The following is a 16,238-nucleotide window of genomic DNA, read 5'->3' on the forward strand; positions in this document are numbered from 1 at the left end:
TGATGAAAAAATACAGTCATTTCACTCCTACAAGACTGGAAAGAATAAAAAAGTGTGATGACAAATTCTGATTGTTGAAAAGGATATGGAGCAATGATAATTCTTATAAATTGTTGATGGCTGAAGGCACTGATACAACCACTTTGAAGATATTTGGCAAATATTTAGTAAAGTTGAACATGCTACTCATTATTACCAAGGAATAGCACTTCCAAGTACACACGTTGCCCAGAGAAACCTGAACAAGAAGGTTCATGGAAACATTGTCCAAAATATTAAAAATCAGGAACAACATAAATGACTAATCAAGGAAAACAGATAAATAAATTATCGTATGTTCTTATAATGCAGTACTCTATAGCAAGAAAAATAAATAGGTTTGAACAACACAAACATATCTCCTTAAAAAATGCAGAACCAATAAATTAAGTTAAATTCAGATTGCATACAGTATAATGTCATTCATATAATGATTAAGCAACCTATTGCTTACAAAATATATATTAAAGTATGGAAAAGATATAAGGATGATACATGTTGAATTTATAATAGGCTTGCTTATGGGGAAGGAGATGGGGAGTGAAATTTTAGAAAGGCATTAAAATGGGTCTCAACTGTATATGACGTACTTAAATAAAAACAAAGAAGGCACTAAGTTAACACTTAATAAAGACATTATGGGTCCATAAGTACTTATTATATTATTTTCCATTTTACCTATATGTTTAAATATTTTATAATGAGATATTTTATAAGCTTTATTTTTAAAAAAAGATGTGGGACTTCCCTGGTAGTCCAGTGGTTAAGACTCCGCACTCCCAATGCAGGGGGCCCGGGGTTCGATCCCTGGTCAGGGAACTAGATCCTGCATGCATGCTGTGACTAAGACCCGGCACAGCCAAATAAAATAAATAAATATTTTTTAAAATATGAAATAAAATTTTTTAAAAAGATGTAACATGAATAAACTAAGTTCTCAATCTAAGACATAAAAAGAAGAACAATAAAATAAAAGCAGGAGAAAATAATTAATGAAAAAACTAATATTAGTGAATGCAAAGCATATACATTATAAATACAACCAAACATTTGTTCTTTGAAACATGTAATAAAGAAACCACCTAGCATGCTTAAATTAAGTTAAAACATATATATATGTTATACGTCATATATATGCCATATATATGTTTATATATATATGGAATGTGTATACAGTATATATAATATATATGGCATTAGGAATAAGAAGACAATGTAAAACAAGAACTGATTAAAAGAGAATATCATGTGCTATTCTGTGTTAACAAATTTGAAAATATAGATATAGGTATAAATCTTCATGACCTTAAATTAGACAATGGTTTCTTAGATATGATACCAAAAGCACAAACAACAAAGAAAATATATATCAATACAATTTGGACTTCATCAAAATTTGAAATTTAAAACTTTTGTGTTTCAAAGGATGCCATCAAGAAAGTAAAAGGGCAATCCAAAGAGTGGGAGTAAATATTTACAGATCATATATCTGATAAGGAACTTGTGCCCGGAGTGTATAAAAATTCTTACAGCTCAATAATAAAAAGACAACTCGGTCTAAAAATGGGCAAAGGATCTAAATATACATTTCTCCAAAGAAGATATATAGATGTCCAATAAGCACAAGAAAAGATGCTCAAAATCTTTACTCATCAGCGAAATGCAAATCAAAACCACAATGACATAACACTTCACATCTCCCAGGATGGATTTAACCAAAAACATAGATAATAACAAGTACTGGTGAGAATGTGGAGAAATTGGACCTCTCATACGCTGCTGGTGGGAAGGTAAAATGGTGCGACTGCTTTGGAAAACAATCTGCCAATTCTTCAAGTTATTAAACATAAAGTTATCAAATGATCCAGCAATGCCACTCGTAGGTACACACCCAATAGAAATGAAAACATACATCCACACGAAAACTTGTACGTGAATGTTTATAGAAGCATTATTCATAATAGCCAAAAGTGAAAACAACCCAAATGTCCATTAAGAGATAAATGGACAAACAAAATGTGGTACATCCATATAATGGCATATTATTTGGCCATAAAAAAAGAATGATACTGATACAGGCTACATTGTGGATGGACCTTGAAAACATTATGCTAAGTGTAAGAAGCCAGCCACAAAAGTCCAATACTTTATTATTCCACTCATATGAAAGTCCAGAATAGGGAAATCCATAGAGACATAAAGTAGATTAGCAGTGGACTTCCCTGGTGGCGCAGTGGTTAAGAATCCATCTGCCAATGCAGGGGACACGGGTTCGATCCCTGGTCCAGGAAGATCCCATATGCCACGGAGCAACTAAGCCTGCGTGCCACAGCTACTGAAGCCCGCGTGCCACAACTACTGAAGCCCGCACGCCTACAGCCCGTGCTCCGCAACGAGAAGCCACCATAATGAGAAGCTCGCGCATCGCAACAAAGAGTAGCCCTCGCTTGACGCAACTAGAGAAAGCCCACTCGAAGCAATGAAGACCCAGTGCAGGGAAAAAAAAAAAAAAGTAGATTAGTGGTCGCTAAGGGCTGGAGCAGGGAGAAAGGGGTCTGGCAAGTACTAGTCAAGGTGTATGGGTTTTCTTGAGGTGATGAAAATATTCCAAAATTGACTGCGGTGATGGCTGCACATCTCTGTGAATATATTAAAAACCATTTAGTTGCACACATTAAATGGGTGACTTGTGTACACTTTAAATGGGTGACTTGTATGGTATATGAATTATATCTCAATAAAGCTGTTTGTGACAACAAAAACTCTCCTGGTAATTTATATGATAAGGTAATTTATAGGGAAAAAAATCAGTTAGGGTATAGGGGTCTAAATAACATATTGACCAACTTAACCTAACTGACGTCTATAGAACACTTCACACTACAGCAGAATACTTTCTTTATCAAGTGCACACAGAAACAAGGTTGACTACATTCTCAGCCATTCAATTTCAAATGTTTGAAATCAGTTATGGTATGTATTGAGAACCCGACCGTGGTGGCCAGACAATAAGCACATCTGTGAGATGATAGGATAAAAATAAATGCTCCCTGAGGTCCTGTCATTTTGAAAGGACATGAGGGAAACAGGTGTGGAAATGAACCCAAAGAATTTAAACCCCAAAGTTGAATGCAAAATCTGGTTCCAAATGCAAGAATGCTAGGAAGCTTTGCTAGTTTTTACGTGAGAAAAACCTTGAAAGCAGCGATGCTACTAGCCACTGGGAGAGATAACAGAGGGGCAGGCAGCCGCCTGCAACCTGCTGCTTCAGCCCAGCTCCCCTTAGTGGGGCTGAGACCTGGCGTCAGGTTACAGAGAGTCAGGAGATAACCAGCTGGTGGCCTTTCTCAGAAACTGCCCCTGCTGACCTCCAGGTGCAAAGGGAAGCAGTGAGGTGGACAGTTAGGGAAGGAGGGAGGTGGCAGGCATGATCACCCCTGAAGCAAGGGGAGGAAATTACACCTGGGCAGCTCAGCCCAGCATCCCCAGCTGGGGCCTTGCAACAGGCAGGAGAAGGGCTTCCCTCCAGCCAGAGCTGAGCAAAACTCCATCTGTTTAAAGAGCCCATGGGCTGTAGAAAACAAACATGGTTACCAGGGGGGAAAGGGGGAGAGGAATAAATTGGGAGATTGGGATTGACATATACACACTACTATATATAAAATAGGTAACTAATAAGGACCTACTGTATAGCACAGGGAACTCTACTCAATACTCTGTAATGGCCTATGTGGGAAAAGAATCTAAAAAGGAGTGGATATAAGTATAACTGATTCACTTTGCTGCACACCTGAAACTAACACAACATTGTAAACCATCCATACTCCAATAAAAATTTAAAAAATAATAATAATACACAGCCCATGGGCTTTTGGCAGCAGCCAGGAGAAAGTTGCAGGGACAGGAGAACCCCATCCCCGTGGGCCCAAGCTCCTCGGGAACCTGCAGAAAATCTGTCCCTCCACAGCCATGCAGGAGAGAGAGTATCTCTTTCTCTGGATCCCCATCAACATTACTGCTAGCAAACTTCTTTAACTTTTGCTAGTATTATTGTTTTAATTTGCAGTGACGTACTGATAGTTCGCTAGTGAGGATGAACACCTTTCCACATGGTCATTGTGACTCGAAGTTGCACTCCTGTGAATGGCTTGTTCATGTCTATTCCCCACTTTTCTACTGTTTGTCTTCTGCTAACTGACTTAGGAAGTTTCTTTATTCTCTGGATACAAGTCCTTTGCCTGTTATAAATGTTGCAGATATTTTTCTCTCATTTACCTCCTGCTTTGTTCTCTTTTTAAACTCCGTTCGGTGTCTTTTATCAAGAAGATTTTTAAAATCTAGTCATATTTATCTTTATTTTTCCTTCTATTTTTATTGCTGTATCTTATTTTAAGAACACCTTCGCTCTCCCCACTATTCTCTCATATTTTCTTTGATTACTTCTATGATTTTGTTTTTGCTTTTTCTGCACTGGTCTTTAATCACCTGGAATATGTCATTTCACCATGGGAGCAGCTGTGAGGAGGAGGAAGATGTGTGCACTGCAGTGGGGGGAACTGGAGCCCCAGCAGGCCTGGACCCGATTCTAACTCCACCTCGACTCAAACGGAGATAATAACATATTTCATTAATTTGAAGACACACACCTTAACATTTCTGAAACCAGGATGTATCTTACAAACAATGGTGTATCATGGTTTAATTTACAGCTTTCTTAGTAATATATAAAAATAGTGTGTCTTTCAAGCTATGGCATCTTAGATTTCATGAAATACAAAGGACCCAACCTCAGGTCCCTAAGGGGGTGGGATAAACAGGCACTTAAAGGGCCCAGGACAGGTCAGACACACAGGAGGCAAGGCGTTCCATCTGGGTGAGTTCTCCTTCATTCCAAAGAATGCAGCTGCTCTGAGGCTTCATTCTTCCTGCAGCCCTGGCCCTTCCCCCTTAGCTTCCATAACCTGAGCCTTCTCTCTGGGAACCTCTCCAGGCTCCCCTACCAAAGGCCTTCAGCTGGACAAGGCCACACCTTCAGTTCTCTCCTTCTAGATACAGGATGCTCAGAGCTGACAGTTAAGGGCTCCACATAAGGCTGATCTCCCTCCAGAGCCAAGAAAACTGCACTCTCACCCCTGGGGACACCCACACCTGCTGGGCACCAAGAGCCCCACATGCTCTCATGGCAGCTTCTGCCTGGCTCCTCCCACTGCCTGCCTGGTGAGTCTGGGGCTTTACAGCTTCTGCAAATGCCGGCACTGGAGATGGGGAGCCGTGGATGCTGGCAGAGCTGCCTCGGCCAGAACCACAGCGCCGGCCGGGGGAAGGCAGGGAGGAAAGGAAGTGAGCTGGTGGGCTGCAGAGGCCCCCAGCCAGGGCCAGCGTGGGAATTTTGCACAGTGGCTCCTTCAGTCTTACAGCCACCCAGAAAGCCCTTCCCTCTTCACGGAAGAAGGAACTGAGCTGCAGGGGAGCAGAGTGACGCCCCTCAGCGATGCTGAGACTGTAACACGGAGGACCTCACTCACCAGCACTGCCGCCCCACCCTTCTGTCCACCATATGGGGGCCAAGCAGGGCTGAGGAGACAGAAAGTGGGCTCTCCCCCTCAAGGTCAATTCCACACACCTGGGCAGAGCACCAACTGCGTGCAAGGCCCACACTGGGTCTCAGAGTCCAGGTGGGGGTAGTGGTCTGGTCCCTAGCCCCTCTCTCCACGCCCTAAGGGGTCCCACACCCAGCTGCACAGTCACAACCAGGGTGGTCCCAGGCCATACACTGTGCAATTCCCCACGGACTAGTCCTCCCACCCACCATAATGCCACATCTTTACTTCACCTGTAGGAAAGGTTATCAGCACCCAAGAACCAAGAGTCTCCTTTCACTGGAATAACTGAATTTCTTGCAATTTACCCTAAGAAGTAACCACACAAGGAGGAATGATTTGACAGACACGGGAAAAGTCCCATCCCCACCCTCATCCCTGAGACTCCAGAAAAACTGAGGTTGGCCAAGCAGTGGTGGAGCTGGGCCCATAGTCTGGGTCCCATGGAAACATTCAGGAAGAGGCTGCACAGATTCCAAGGGCATCTGCCGCCAGAGGCAGACGGAGGCAGTGAGGAAAGGAAGGAGGTGGACGTGGCTTGGCTCTTATGTGCCCCGCATGGTGGCAGGAGCGTTCCCACTTGTTGAAGAAGCTTGTTGAACCCTGCCAACAACTGCTGGGGAAGGGTTATTATTCCCATTGCACAGGTGATGTTCCAAGGTCAACTCAGTAGACCAAACATGACAATCCAGGGGACTTGCTTCTATTCCACCAAGCTAGAGACATGTTGAAAATAGCATCAACCCAACCAAAAGGTGGAGAAGTGATCTGTGGCACTGTCATTTCCCACCCTTGAGCCCCTCAGGGAATGAGCTAATGGAGCATCCCTTCGGGTGTGGAATTCTGGAAGAGCAAGCAGGATCTGCCTGCCCACCACAAACACCCTGAGAGCTGCAGTGCCTATCTACAGGTGACGGACACTAGGACACCTCTCTGGGGTCAGCTGGATGGCCTGGTGTCACCACAGATACACTTCTCATGACGTTCCTCTTGCCTGACTCCAGGGCTCTCGCCGGGAAGCTGGCAGCACCCCCGTTGCTTATCTGTTGCCTTCACTGGTCCCTCGGACACACACTCAGCCCCAATTTACCAATTATCATGCCACAGGGGACTTTTTACCTCTTGTCTACCTTGCACAGGACTCTGGACACCCTCCTGCACCGCCAGACACCTCTTTTTCTCTCCCCATCGCATATACTCTGTGAAAAAGATCATTCTCCCTCCCCAAAGAATTGTTCTTTGAATATTTGCATATGGACAGGAAACATCTTCTTGACAGAAGGGATGGGACACTACTGGTGGATAATCCGGAACCGTAAGAAAACAGGGGGGCTAGATTCCCCAGCCCCCTCCCCCCATGGCACTGTCCTAGAAGCACTGTTCCACTGTGCCCAGGAAAGGGGCCATGAGCAACAGCTCCAAAGAGCTACAGTCCAGAAATCCAGGGCATCCATGCCCCTGATTCCCCAATGTTCCTACACAGTCACCACCCTCTAAGTGGATCTACTGGAAAACAGTTGGAACTAACAGAAAAATTCACAAAGGGAGTTGAAGAAAATCAGCATGCCTACCACCATATGACAGCAAGAACAGGGACGGTGCAGGACACGGCTTCAAATGTGGATTTCCCTTGATGTTTAATAACTTCTGTGTGACGTGCTGAGAATCCGAACAGCAAGGGGTGTGCTGCTGGGTTGGCCAAAGCATTCGTACAAGGGGGCAAAGGGGGAATGAAATGTTTCTCACTTTCCCCTCGGAGGGAAAAACGTGGGGTACGAGTAATACAAAGTGGAGTTAGTGTCCAAGTAATTACTGTTATTATGATTTGATTATGAAACCACCATTGGCATAAAAAAATGTCTTGAAAGATAAGTAAACAAAAAAATCTAAAATTCTTGATTATGCTAACAAAATCATGGAGACGGATATTAAAATATCCTTAAGTTTCTCATCTTCAGTAGATAATGTTTCATTCCTGATAAAGGTAAAGAAAATGGGTTCAACTCTATCTTTAAAATAAGTTCTAAACTAACATATGCTATTCAATATACATGTTTCAATAGACTCCCTTAAAACAAAATGGTATCAAAAGGCGGAGTGAGGGGGAAGAAAAGATACAGGGAAATGTACACTAAGTGGATGCAAAGGAAAAAAGTAGCATTGGTCAAACTAAAATCTAAGTCAAAATCCTAAAACAAGAAATGAAAAAGAAATGAGTTGTAAGTACGAATGACAAGGTGACAGAATTGCCATTACTTACATATGATAGATTGTAGTTCAGCTTCTACAATATATCCCAAAACACAAGTATACTGGGATTTTTAGACTTTTACTGAAGATTTTCAAGGTCTAGGGAAGGGGTCACACTGCGCAGCTCACAGTCTTCTACTCGAAAGGGAAATCCTTTGATACCCGTCTCTTCTATCAAGCCCCACTGACACACCACGCATGCAACGGTCTTAGCAGCTCCCTGCCCACAACTGCCCCCCAACCATATCCCTCAGCCTTGTTCCAGACGCTGGGATGGAGGCAAAGCAGCCGCAGCCATGGTGTCACGGCACGTGCAGACTAACGGAGGAGACAGACCATAAACAGGCAAACAGATACATGAAAAAAGAGGAAGATGACGACCACAAAGGCAAATTCACAGAGACAGAAAACACATCAGTGGTTGCCAGGCGCTGGGGGAGGAGAGGATGCAGAGGGACCGTTGAAAGGATACGGGCTTTCCTTCTGGGGTGATGGAAATGATAGAGGTGGTGGTTGCACAACATTTTGAATGTACTAAATGTCACTGGATCGCACGCTTTAAAATGGTTCAAATGGTAAATTTTATGTTGTGTTTTCTTACCGCAAACAAACAACAACAAAAAACACGATACTTTCAGATGTGGTAAGTGCTTTGAAGGGAATCAGGCCAGATGTTGTAAGAGAGAGAGACTGGGGTGGTGCTCTCCTTGAGAGCAGGTAGTTAGTGAAGAGCTCAACATTTAACTGAGAAACGAATGAGGGGGAGGACCCAGCCTCATGAGGATTTGGGAAAAGAGCATTCCACACAGAGGGACCCAAAAGGGTGGAAATCGGGTTGGAAAGTAGGCAGAGGCACCCGAAAAGCATTCGTGTTTCTTTGAGTGCAGTGGACGCCACGGAGGCAGGGAGATGCCTGAGCTAATCAGTGTGTTAAAAGGACACTTTGGCTGCTCTGGGGAGAAAAGTCATAGGACGTGAGCCTGAGGCAGGGGACCACTGAGAACATGGGTGCACCGGGAATGTCTGCAGGCAAGTACTGCTTCCCACGCCCGGAAAGGAAACACACCGAGGCTAGGAGGGCCTGGGCCCAGCGGGCAAGGTTGCCGTGGTTACTGGATGGTTCCCAGGAAACAGAGAGAAGGCAGATGCCCAGTGAGAAGGACTGTGTCACACAGCTTTCATTAGAGCATGGACCAGACCCACCTGGGCACCCAGTCCAGGGCAGACGCCCAGCGGGAGTGGCTGAGAGCCGAGACAGGATGCTGGATCGGGTGTCTCCCTCCCGCCCCAGGTCAGGGCTGCTTGGAGCGCCACAGGCTGGGCGGGCAGAGAGAGGCGGGCCTAGCAGGTGGGAGGTGCCTCTTGACCCCAGCTGTGGGGAATGGAAGCAGTGAGGGCTGGACAGCTGGACTTAGAGCCCTCCACTGGCTGGACTGGGGCAGGCACGGGGCTGGCTGTGAGGGTGAGAATAAGGCACCTCCATGAGGCTGCAGGTTTGGTTTGTGGCGTGGCCTGTGTCAGCCACGTTAGAGAAGAAAGCAGGAAGGAGGGTGGGGAAAGAGGTCTTGTTCCCAGGCAGATGATGTCCAGATGGATAAGAAGATGGTCACCGAGGAACCAATTTAACACTGACAGAGACTGCCAATCACAGCAGAGCCAGCAAGACCAGGCAGGGAAGCTTCCTGGGTCACAACAGCAGTAGGAACACATGTGTCCTGAGTCCTGTGTCCCAGGCAACACCCAGCTCCAGCCCCAAAAAGCTGGGATAACTGGGCCAGCCCAGAAGGGGCCAAGGGTTGTAAAGGCTGCAGCTCCTCACACGGGGTGTGGGTTCCTGCGGTGGCAAAAGGGCACGAAAAGGGGAAACAATGTTGAAGGTCATGGTAATGCTGGATGGGCGTGGCTTAAATCTAGCGAGAATGTAATGTGATAACCGCCTTCCCAGAGTCTCAACAAACAACACAAATTCCCACTGGACCTCAAGTGTTGTCAGAAATGTGACAAACAGCAACCATGACGGCAGATGGGAAAACAATGTAAGCTGAGGGTCTGTATCTTCCATGATGCGGCCGAAGACCAGAAGCTTCTCAGCAAAATATAAGGTGAAAACAAAAAGACACACCTGCATGGTCAGGGGAGTGACGTGTGCCCAGCCACGACCGTCATCTTTCACCCCAGCTTACTTCTGTGGACCCCAAATGTGTGTCTCAGGACCAATACAACCCCTGAAGTTCTGTAAAGTGGAATAAGCCCTATCACCAGTGTTTACACCTACCCTCTGCAGGAGAAGCAGAGAAGTTTTCAGGGACAGGGTGCACCTTGCCCTGCTAAGCCCTCAGGTCAGGCCCGCTAGGAGCTGGGAAGTGTCCTCAGAAGAGAGAGGGTGGCAGAGAGGTCTCAGGGGACAAGCAGGACTGGGGAGATGGATGGACAGGAGGAGGTGCAAGGTCATTCCAGTCTGACCGGAACCGAGTAAGCTGTGCTCAGGGATCCCAAGGGGCTGGCACACACATCAGGACACAGCAGATGCTTCCTTCAGGACAGACTGGAGGGAGGGAGGCAAAAGCTGGGGAGGAAGTGCCTGTGAAAGGAAGGAAGAGAAAAGATCCAGCCCATGGAGTCTGTCCCCACACACCCTGTCCTGAGCTGCTGTGCGGCTGCATTGCCCCAGGCCACCCTCCTGTCACTCCCGTTGGCATGTTCCCTGGGATCTGATCTGTCTACCCACGGACTCAAGGGCCAAAGCTCTGTCCAGTTCACCAAGGTCAGCGCTTAGTAATGTTGGCTAAGGGACTGAATGAATAAATGAATGAATGAACAAATGAACACATGAACAGATCGTCCATCAAATGGAAGTCCCAAGTTCAGGAGTGAATGAGTAGAAAAACATCAGCCACTGGACCAAGGTCAAAGTCACGGGGGGACATCCCGTCTCCATTCTTAGCAGCTAGGTGACTTTGGATGGAGTGTGTCACCTCTGTGAGCAGTGGCTTCCTCATCTGAGATGGGGTCACAGGGCTATGGGGGCATTCAGTGAGGACAGGCACAGGGTAAATATTAAAGGTCACAGACCAGGTGGAGGGTTGTTGCAACCCTTCATTGTGATCCTAGGACAGGAAGCAGGCACTGTGCACCCCAGGCCCACAGTAAGAAGCTCTTCAGCCTCTGGGGCCGCGCCTGCCCCTCAGGGCTTCCCCATCTGCCCAGCTCCACACCAGGACGGAAGCAAAGAGCTGAGATCTGAGCGGGATCCTGATCTGGAATACACACACTCCTCCTCTTATCCATGCTTTATAAATCAGAAAATTAATTATCTGGAAAAGAGTCTTCTGCACCAGAAACCCGAATGAGTTTAATGTATAATTTATACACGAAAATGTAGATGTCAACGTGTGACAAATCGCTGTAAAAACATTTTTGCAGTTAAAGCTTTAGGCGTCTGTCCTCCTCGCAGAAAAGCCACCTGACAGACAGCATGAGGCCCCAGGGCTCAGGCCGGGTGGGGCAGGGAAGGCAGCCTGTCATTTTCAGTGATGCAGCTGCCAGTGCAGCCCCACCCTTGGCACCAGCCACACGCAGTCACGTCAGAGCTCTCCCTCCTTGGGGTCCTACTGTGTCCTGTTCAAAAGGGGATTCCGTGCTCTGTGCCAGCTCTGTGCTGGACCCAAGGATGGAAGACAGAATGGAGAATGTGCTCACTCCTGTGGCTTTGCGTCCCCTGGGAGAGCCAGGTGAGCAGACGATGCATGACACTGACAGTGTGGCAAGTGCTAGGGCAAAGACGGGTCCTATGTGCCGAGGAGCAAGTACTTCCCTATGCCAGGAGCATCCCCAAGAGACTCCAGGAGGCAGGGGCTAGAACTGAAGGAGTTTGTCAGGAGGACGAAGGCGGGAGAACATTCCCAATGGGAAGACTCACATGTGTAAAGACAGAGGCTAGAGCAAGGTGTCCAGATGGGTGCCAGAGTGGCCTACGGCACATGGCAGGCGCTGTCTAGCAGTGAGCCTGGAGTAGAGAGAGGGAGCCAGGTCACCAAGGGGCCTGTATGTCCAGTCCAGAAACAGGACTTTTTCCTGGACTGAAAACTTACAAACAGATCAAGTCTGCACTTCACTCTGGTCAACAGTATGGAGACCAAGAGGAGGGTTGCTGTGGGGAGTGAACGAGAGAGATGAATGGGCTTTTCAAACTGTGAAGTGCAGCATCCACGTAAAGTGCCCTTCCCGGCAGGACCTTGAGTCCCGCAGCAACTCAGCAGCCTGCCTGCGTCAGGTGCGCCGTCACTCACAGGCGCCCCGGCGACGGCCTTGACTGGCACGTCACTGCAGAATAACCACCGGAAACGTGGGTTGAACCCTTGCTTCTTGTCTGCAGTTGCTATCGCCATTGGGGTTGGTCACTCTTAGCGCGGGACATTCCCTGACACCCTCTCTCCAGAGGCCCGCTGGGGCTCCAGCACAACCCAAAGCATCCTCGCACACAAGGACAGGGAGGAGGGGCACGGGCACTGTGCTGGAACCACTATGCCGCACACGCAAGTGAGGGACGGGCGATGTGTCTTTGCTGCACCCTGGCCCTCTGTCCGGAACCACCGGTGAAGTTCAAGAACATGGCCTCGGGCTTCCCTGGTGGCACAGTGGTTGAGAGTCCGCCTGCCGATGCAGGGGACACGGGAGCGGCTGGGCCCGTGAGTCATGGCCGCTGAGCCTGCGCGTCCGGAGCCTGTGCTCCGCAATGGGAGAGGCCACAACAGTGAGAGGCCCGCGTACCGCAAAAAAAAAAAAAAAAAAAAAAAAAGAACATGGCTTCTACCCACCAGGCAGTCACCAACAGGGCCTGAGCACAGTCTGAGATCCCAGTGGTGTCTTCCCAGAACCTGGGCCCTCCACAACAAGACAAAGCAAGTCCCCGTGCCCCAATGCCATCAGGGTCCCCAGGCAGTTCCCTGTGCGGCCTTGGAGCCCTACAGACCTAGTCAAAAGATAGACGCCCAGGCTAATGGGAAGGGATGCTCATAGAACAAGGGTTTCAAGCCCCCAGCCCTCATCACACCAGTGCCCATTTTGAAGAAGAACGTAGCCTGACATCGATAACTCTTCTACCTCCCGGGAGGCCAGGGGTCAGCCCCTTGGTGACTCCCACCCACATACCTCGCTTGACCTTGGGGGGCCTGAGTCCCTCGAACTGGGCCAGGGCCTCCCAAGCCTCACGCTCCCTCCAGCGTCTCAGCTGCTCCTGTCGCATCTTGTAGAAGAGGATGTGCTTCTGCACATCACTGAGCTCGGCCAGGAGCTCAGGGTCGATGTACATGTCGTGCAGGATCTGCTGCAGCATGGTGCCACCTGGGATGCACACGCCAGGAGGGACACCCCAGGCCGCTCCTCGCCCCTGGCTCCTCACGCCAGGGTCACTCCCAGAGCCTCTTCTGTGTGCAGCACCATCGCTCGGCCTCACCTCCCAGCCAGCCACGAATTCATCTCCTCTGCCCAGGACAGCCACAGGGATCAGGCAGCAGGAAGCCAAGAGGCAGCCAGGACCTGCAAGGGGGATCCAGCACCAGGAGCTGTCCAGTTCTTCTACTGGGTCACCAAGAGCCACATCCCAGCAGAGCCTGTGTCTTGACCTCCCCTGGGCTCTGGGACAATGGGAGAGTGAAAGCCTCCAGCTCTGCGGGCAAAACCCAGGCCCGGCCCTTCCTGGCCCTGGCAGGTGTCGAGTGATCTGTTCATGGAAGGTAACGATGACACCAGCTATATCAATGACACTGCCCCAGCCAACCGGGAACCGATCTCTCCTCCACAGGTAAGAGGAGGAGGAGGAGGCAGCTTTGCCTATTAATTCCATGTCTTTTGAGCCAACGTCAAACAGGCCAGAGGAGCCAGCCAGGAGCTTCTAGGCTGCCCGGCCTCTCGCTCTACCTGCTCCATCATTGCCAAGCTTCCTCTTTTCCAGGACGTTGGGCTACTGAGGTAATGCTTCTAACACTCGGCCTTGGAGGAGAAAAGAGCTTTCCTTCTTTCTGCGTTGCAGCCAAGGAAGAAAGCAAAATAGAACCAGTAGGGCCACCCGAGGGGCTTGATCATGGAATTCAAGGACATGAAGGAGGCAGACATCCTCTGCCTTCTCCCTATAATGAGGTTCTAAGGCTATGCGTGTGCTGACAGATTAACCCTCAATTTGGGGTCAGTTTTCGTTGTTGCTTATCTTTTTGTTGTTTGCAAGTACCTGGAGATGATCACAAACAAAGAATGCAAGTGTGTCTTCTCTGTCGTCTCCATGCCCTGAATGCGAAGCACCCTGGACAGAGCAGGATGTTGCTTTCTGCTTGGAGGGAGCCCACCTGTCTTTGGCCGTGAGGATGGGCAGGCACTGCTCGTGCTGAGACCCAAAGTTCACCCTACCAGCTGCTCAGAGCTACTCCCAGCTGACCCTGTATTCAAACTGGGGTTCAGAGAAGGTAAGCAACTTGCCTATGGCTACCCACCCTGGGACTCCATCCAACTTTCAAATATGACAACCACTGGGTACTGTGAATCTTTTGATGGTTTGTAGCACTGTGGCCTAGTTGGGCTGGTGACCTTCATGTCCCCTTCCCTCCCCATGAGGACTAAAGGTGGATCAGGCACCCAAAACTGATGGAACCCGGGTGTGAGTGGACGGTCTTCTCCTGCAAGGTAGGCCCACAACAGTAAGGATTAAGCAGGTTCAGATGAGCTTTAATCCCACGGGGTCACAAAAAGTGCGGAGGGCCAGGCTGCCCCCCCCCCCAGGTCTGGCTGGCTTGTCCCCGGGTGACCCAGACCTTGGAGACTCCACACAGAGGCTCTTGCCATGCAGCGCTGTGGCCCTGGACCCCACCCGCCCTCTTCTCTCTCCTCCCCACCGAAGACCTTTCAGGGCTCGGCGTCCCGGCTCGCTCAGTTTCTTAGACTGAGGCCATCCGAGCCTCCGGCACAGCTTTAATCTCCCTTGTCCTAACTGTGGCTGGGTGGGAGCCCGGCGTCCAGAGAGGAAACAAGGGGAGGAAGGGCACGAACGGCACGAAGGGAGTCTAGCTTCCCGCGGGCAGCTTCTTACTTTCTGGGTCCACCAGATGCCTACAAGAAGAGGGGAGAGACAGCACAGTACGGGGCCGTAGGGATGGGACGACTGCTGTGGGTGTGACGTTCAGTCCTCTGGCTGAGCGGTGAAGGTGTCATCCTTGCGGTGGTGACACCGTTGAGAGAGGGTGGGTGGCGGCCGGCTGGGAAGGGCCCCGCTAGCTGCCCGTTTTGTGCCGCAGCCGGCGGAGCGCTCCCTGGTAATCCCAGGTCAGTGGGGCAGGAGCCCGAGTGCGCAGCGCAGCCGGGGCGCGGGCTGGATCCGGTTTCCGGAAAGACGCTCTAGGGCCGGCGCCGGTGGGAGCTGCCTGGCCCTGATCGGCGCCACCTCTGGGCTGGCGTCCTCCCGCCCGTCGCCCTCCCCCGGCGGAGGAGGCCGCTCAGCCCGGCCTGTGGCACCCCCTGGCGGCCGATCCGAGCGGGAGCGGCAGCACGTGGGAGAGCCTGGCGCCGGGAGCAGCACAAGGTCGGCTACGCCCGCCGGGATGCGCCGGGATCTGGGTGCGGGAGGACCGGCGGTGCGGCGGGTACACGATGGCCGTCCAGGGCCCGGACCCCGGCCCGGGAGGCGCGCAGACCAAAGGAGCCCGCGGCGGTTCCTGCCCAGGCAGCTTCCGGCGACTGCAAACGAACGAGATGAGGGGCCCCGGGGTATTCACACACGCTTTTCTGCTGCCTTCCAACTGGTTTTATTTTGTTTTCATTTTTTATTGGCCGATGTGATGTGTTTAACTTTGTATGCTAAAGCAGTTCCCTCTGGGGGCGGGGTACACGCACGCAATGTTGTTATGAAAGTGACTGGAAACCACCTGAATGTCCCTCAGTGGGGTGGGGCGGGGAGGGCCCCTGGGGAGGAACACTAACATTTGTCACAGAGAATGAAGTCCATCTGTCTGCTTTGGCCGGGGAAAATGTCCAGGGCAGGAAAATGAAAAGGCGACACGCAGAATATTGTGCACGGTGTAATCCATTTTTTAAATTCTATATTTGATTATTTTTGTATGGGCAAAGGAAAAAATATGGAAGAACACACACATGGTTTCTTTCTTCTTGGAAGGGGGAGGAAGCCCACTTTAGACAATTCTGTATTGCTTTATGCAGTGACTAAGATACATAATTCACGTGGCTGAAATAAATGTATTTCAGAAGTTCTAAAACGTGACCCAAGAAAATTGGCCTCTGGAGTTCAGTACTCGTGGGGCAGGATGTGCACAGCCTCGTCCACACTGGCACCCACCCCCAGAGAGG

General features: G+C 49.5%; 1 protein-coding gene across 7 annotated transcripts in view; it reads right to left on the reverse strand.

Moving 5' to 3' along the window:
• SH2D4B (SH2 domain containing 4B) overlaps positions 1–15,243 on the reverse strand; it is an 84,132-nt gene extending 68,889 nt beyond the window's left edge. For 2 of the 7 annotated variants that reach the window (XR_010935909.1, XM_067710356.1), the window contains exon 1: positions 13,041–15,241. Coding sequence is in view for 5 of the 7 variants with exons in the window: in XM_067710356.1 (XP_067566457.1) it covers positions 13,041–13,734 (694 nt within the window). In the remaining 2 variants the exon portion in view is untranslated. Of the gene's footprint in view, positions 1–13,040 lie in introns of all 7 variants that reach the window. The other 5 variants (XM_067710353.1, XM_067710357.1, XM_067710358.1 and 2 more) reach the window with 4 other exon arrangements.
• Positions 15,244–16,238: the final 995 nt, after the last annotated feature.

The sequence above is a fragment of the Pseudorca crassidens genome, chromosome 16 (genome assembly GCF_039906515.1).
Source record: "Pseudorca crassidens isolate mPseCra1 chromosome 16, mPseCra1.hap1, whole genome shotgun sequence".
NCBI lineage: Eukaryota > Metazoa > Chordata > Mammalia > Artiodactyla > Delphinidae > Pseudorca > Pseudorca crassidens.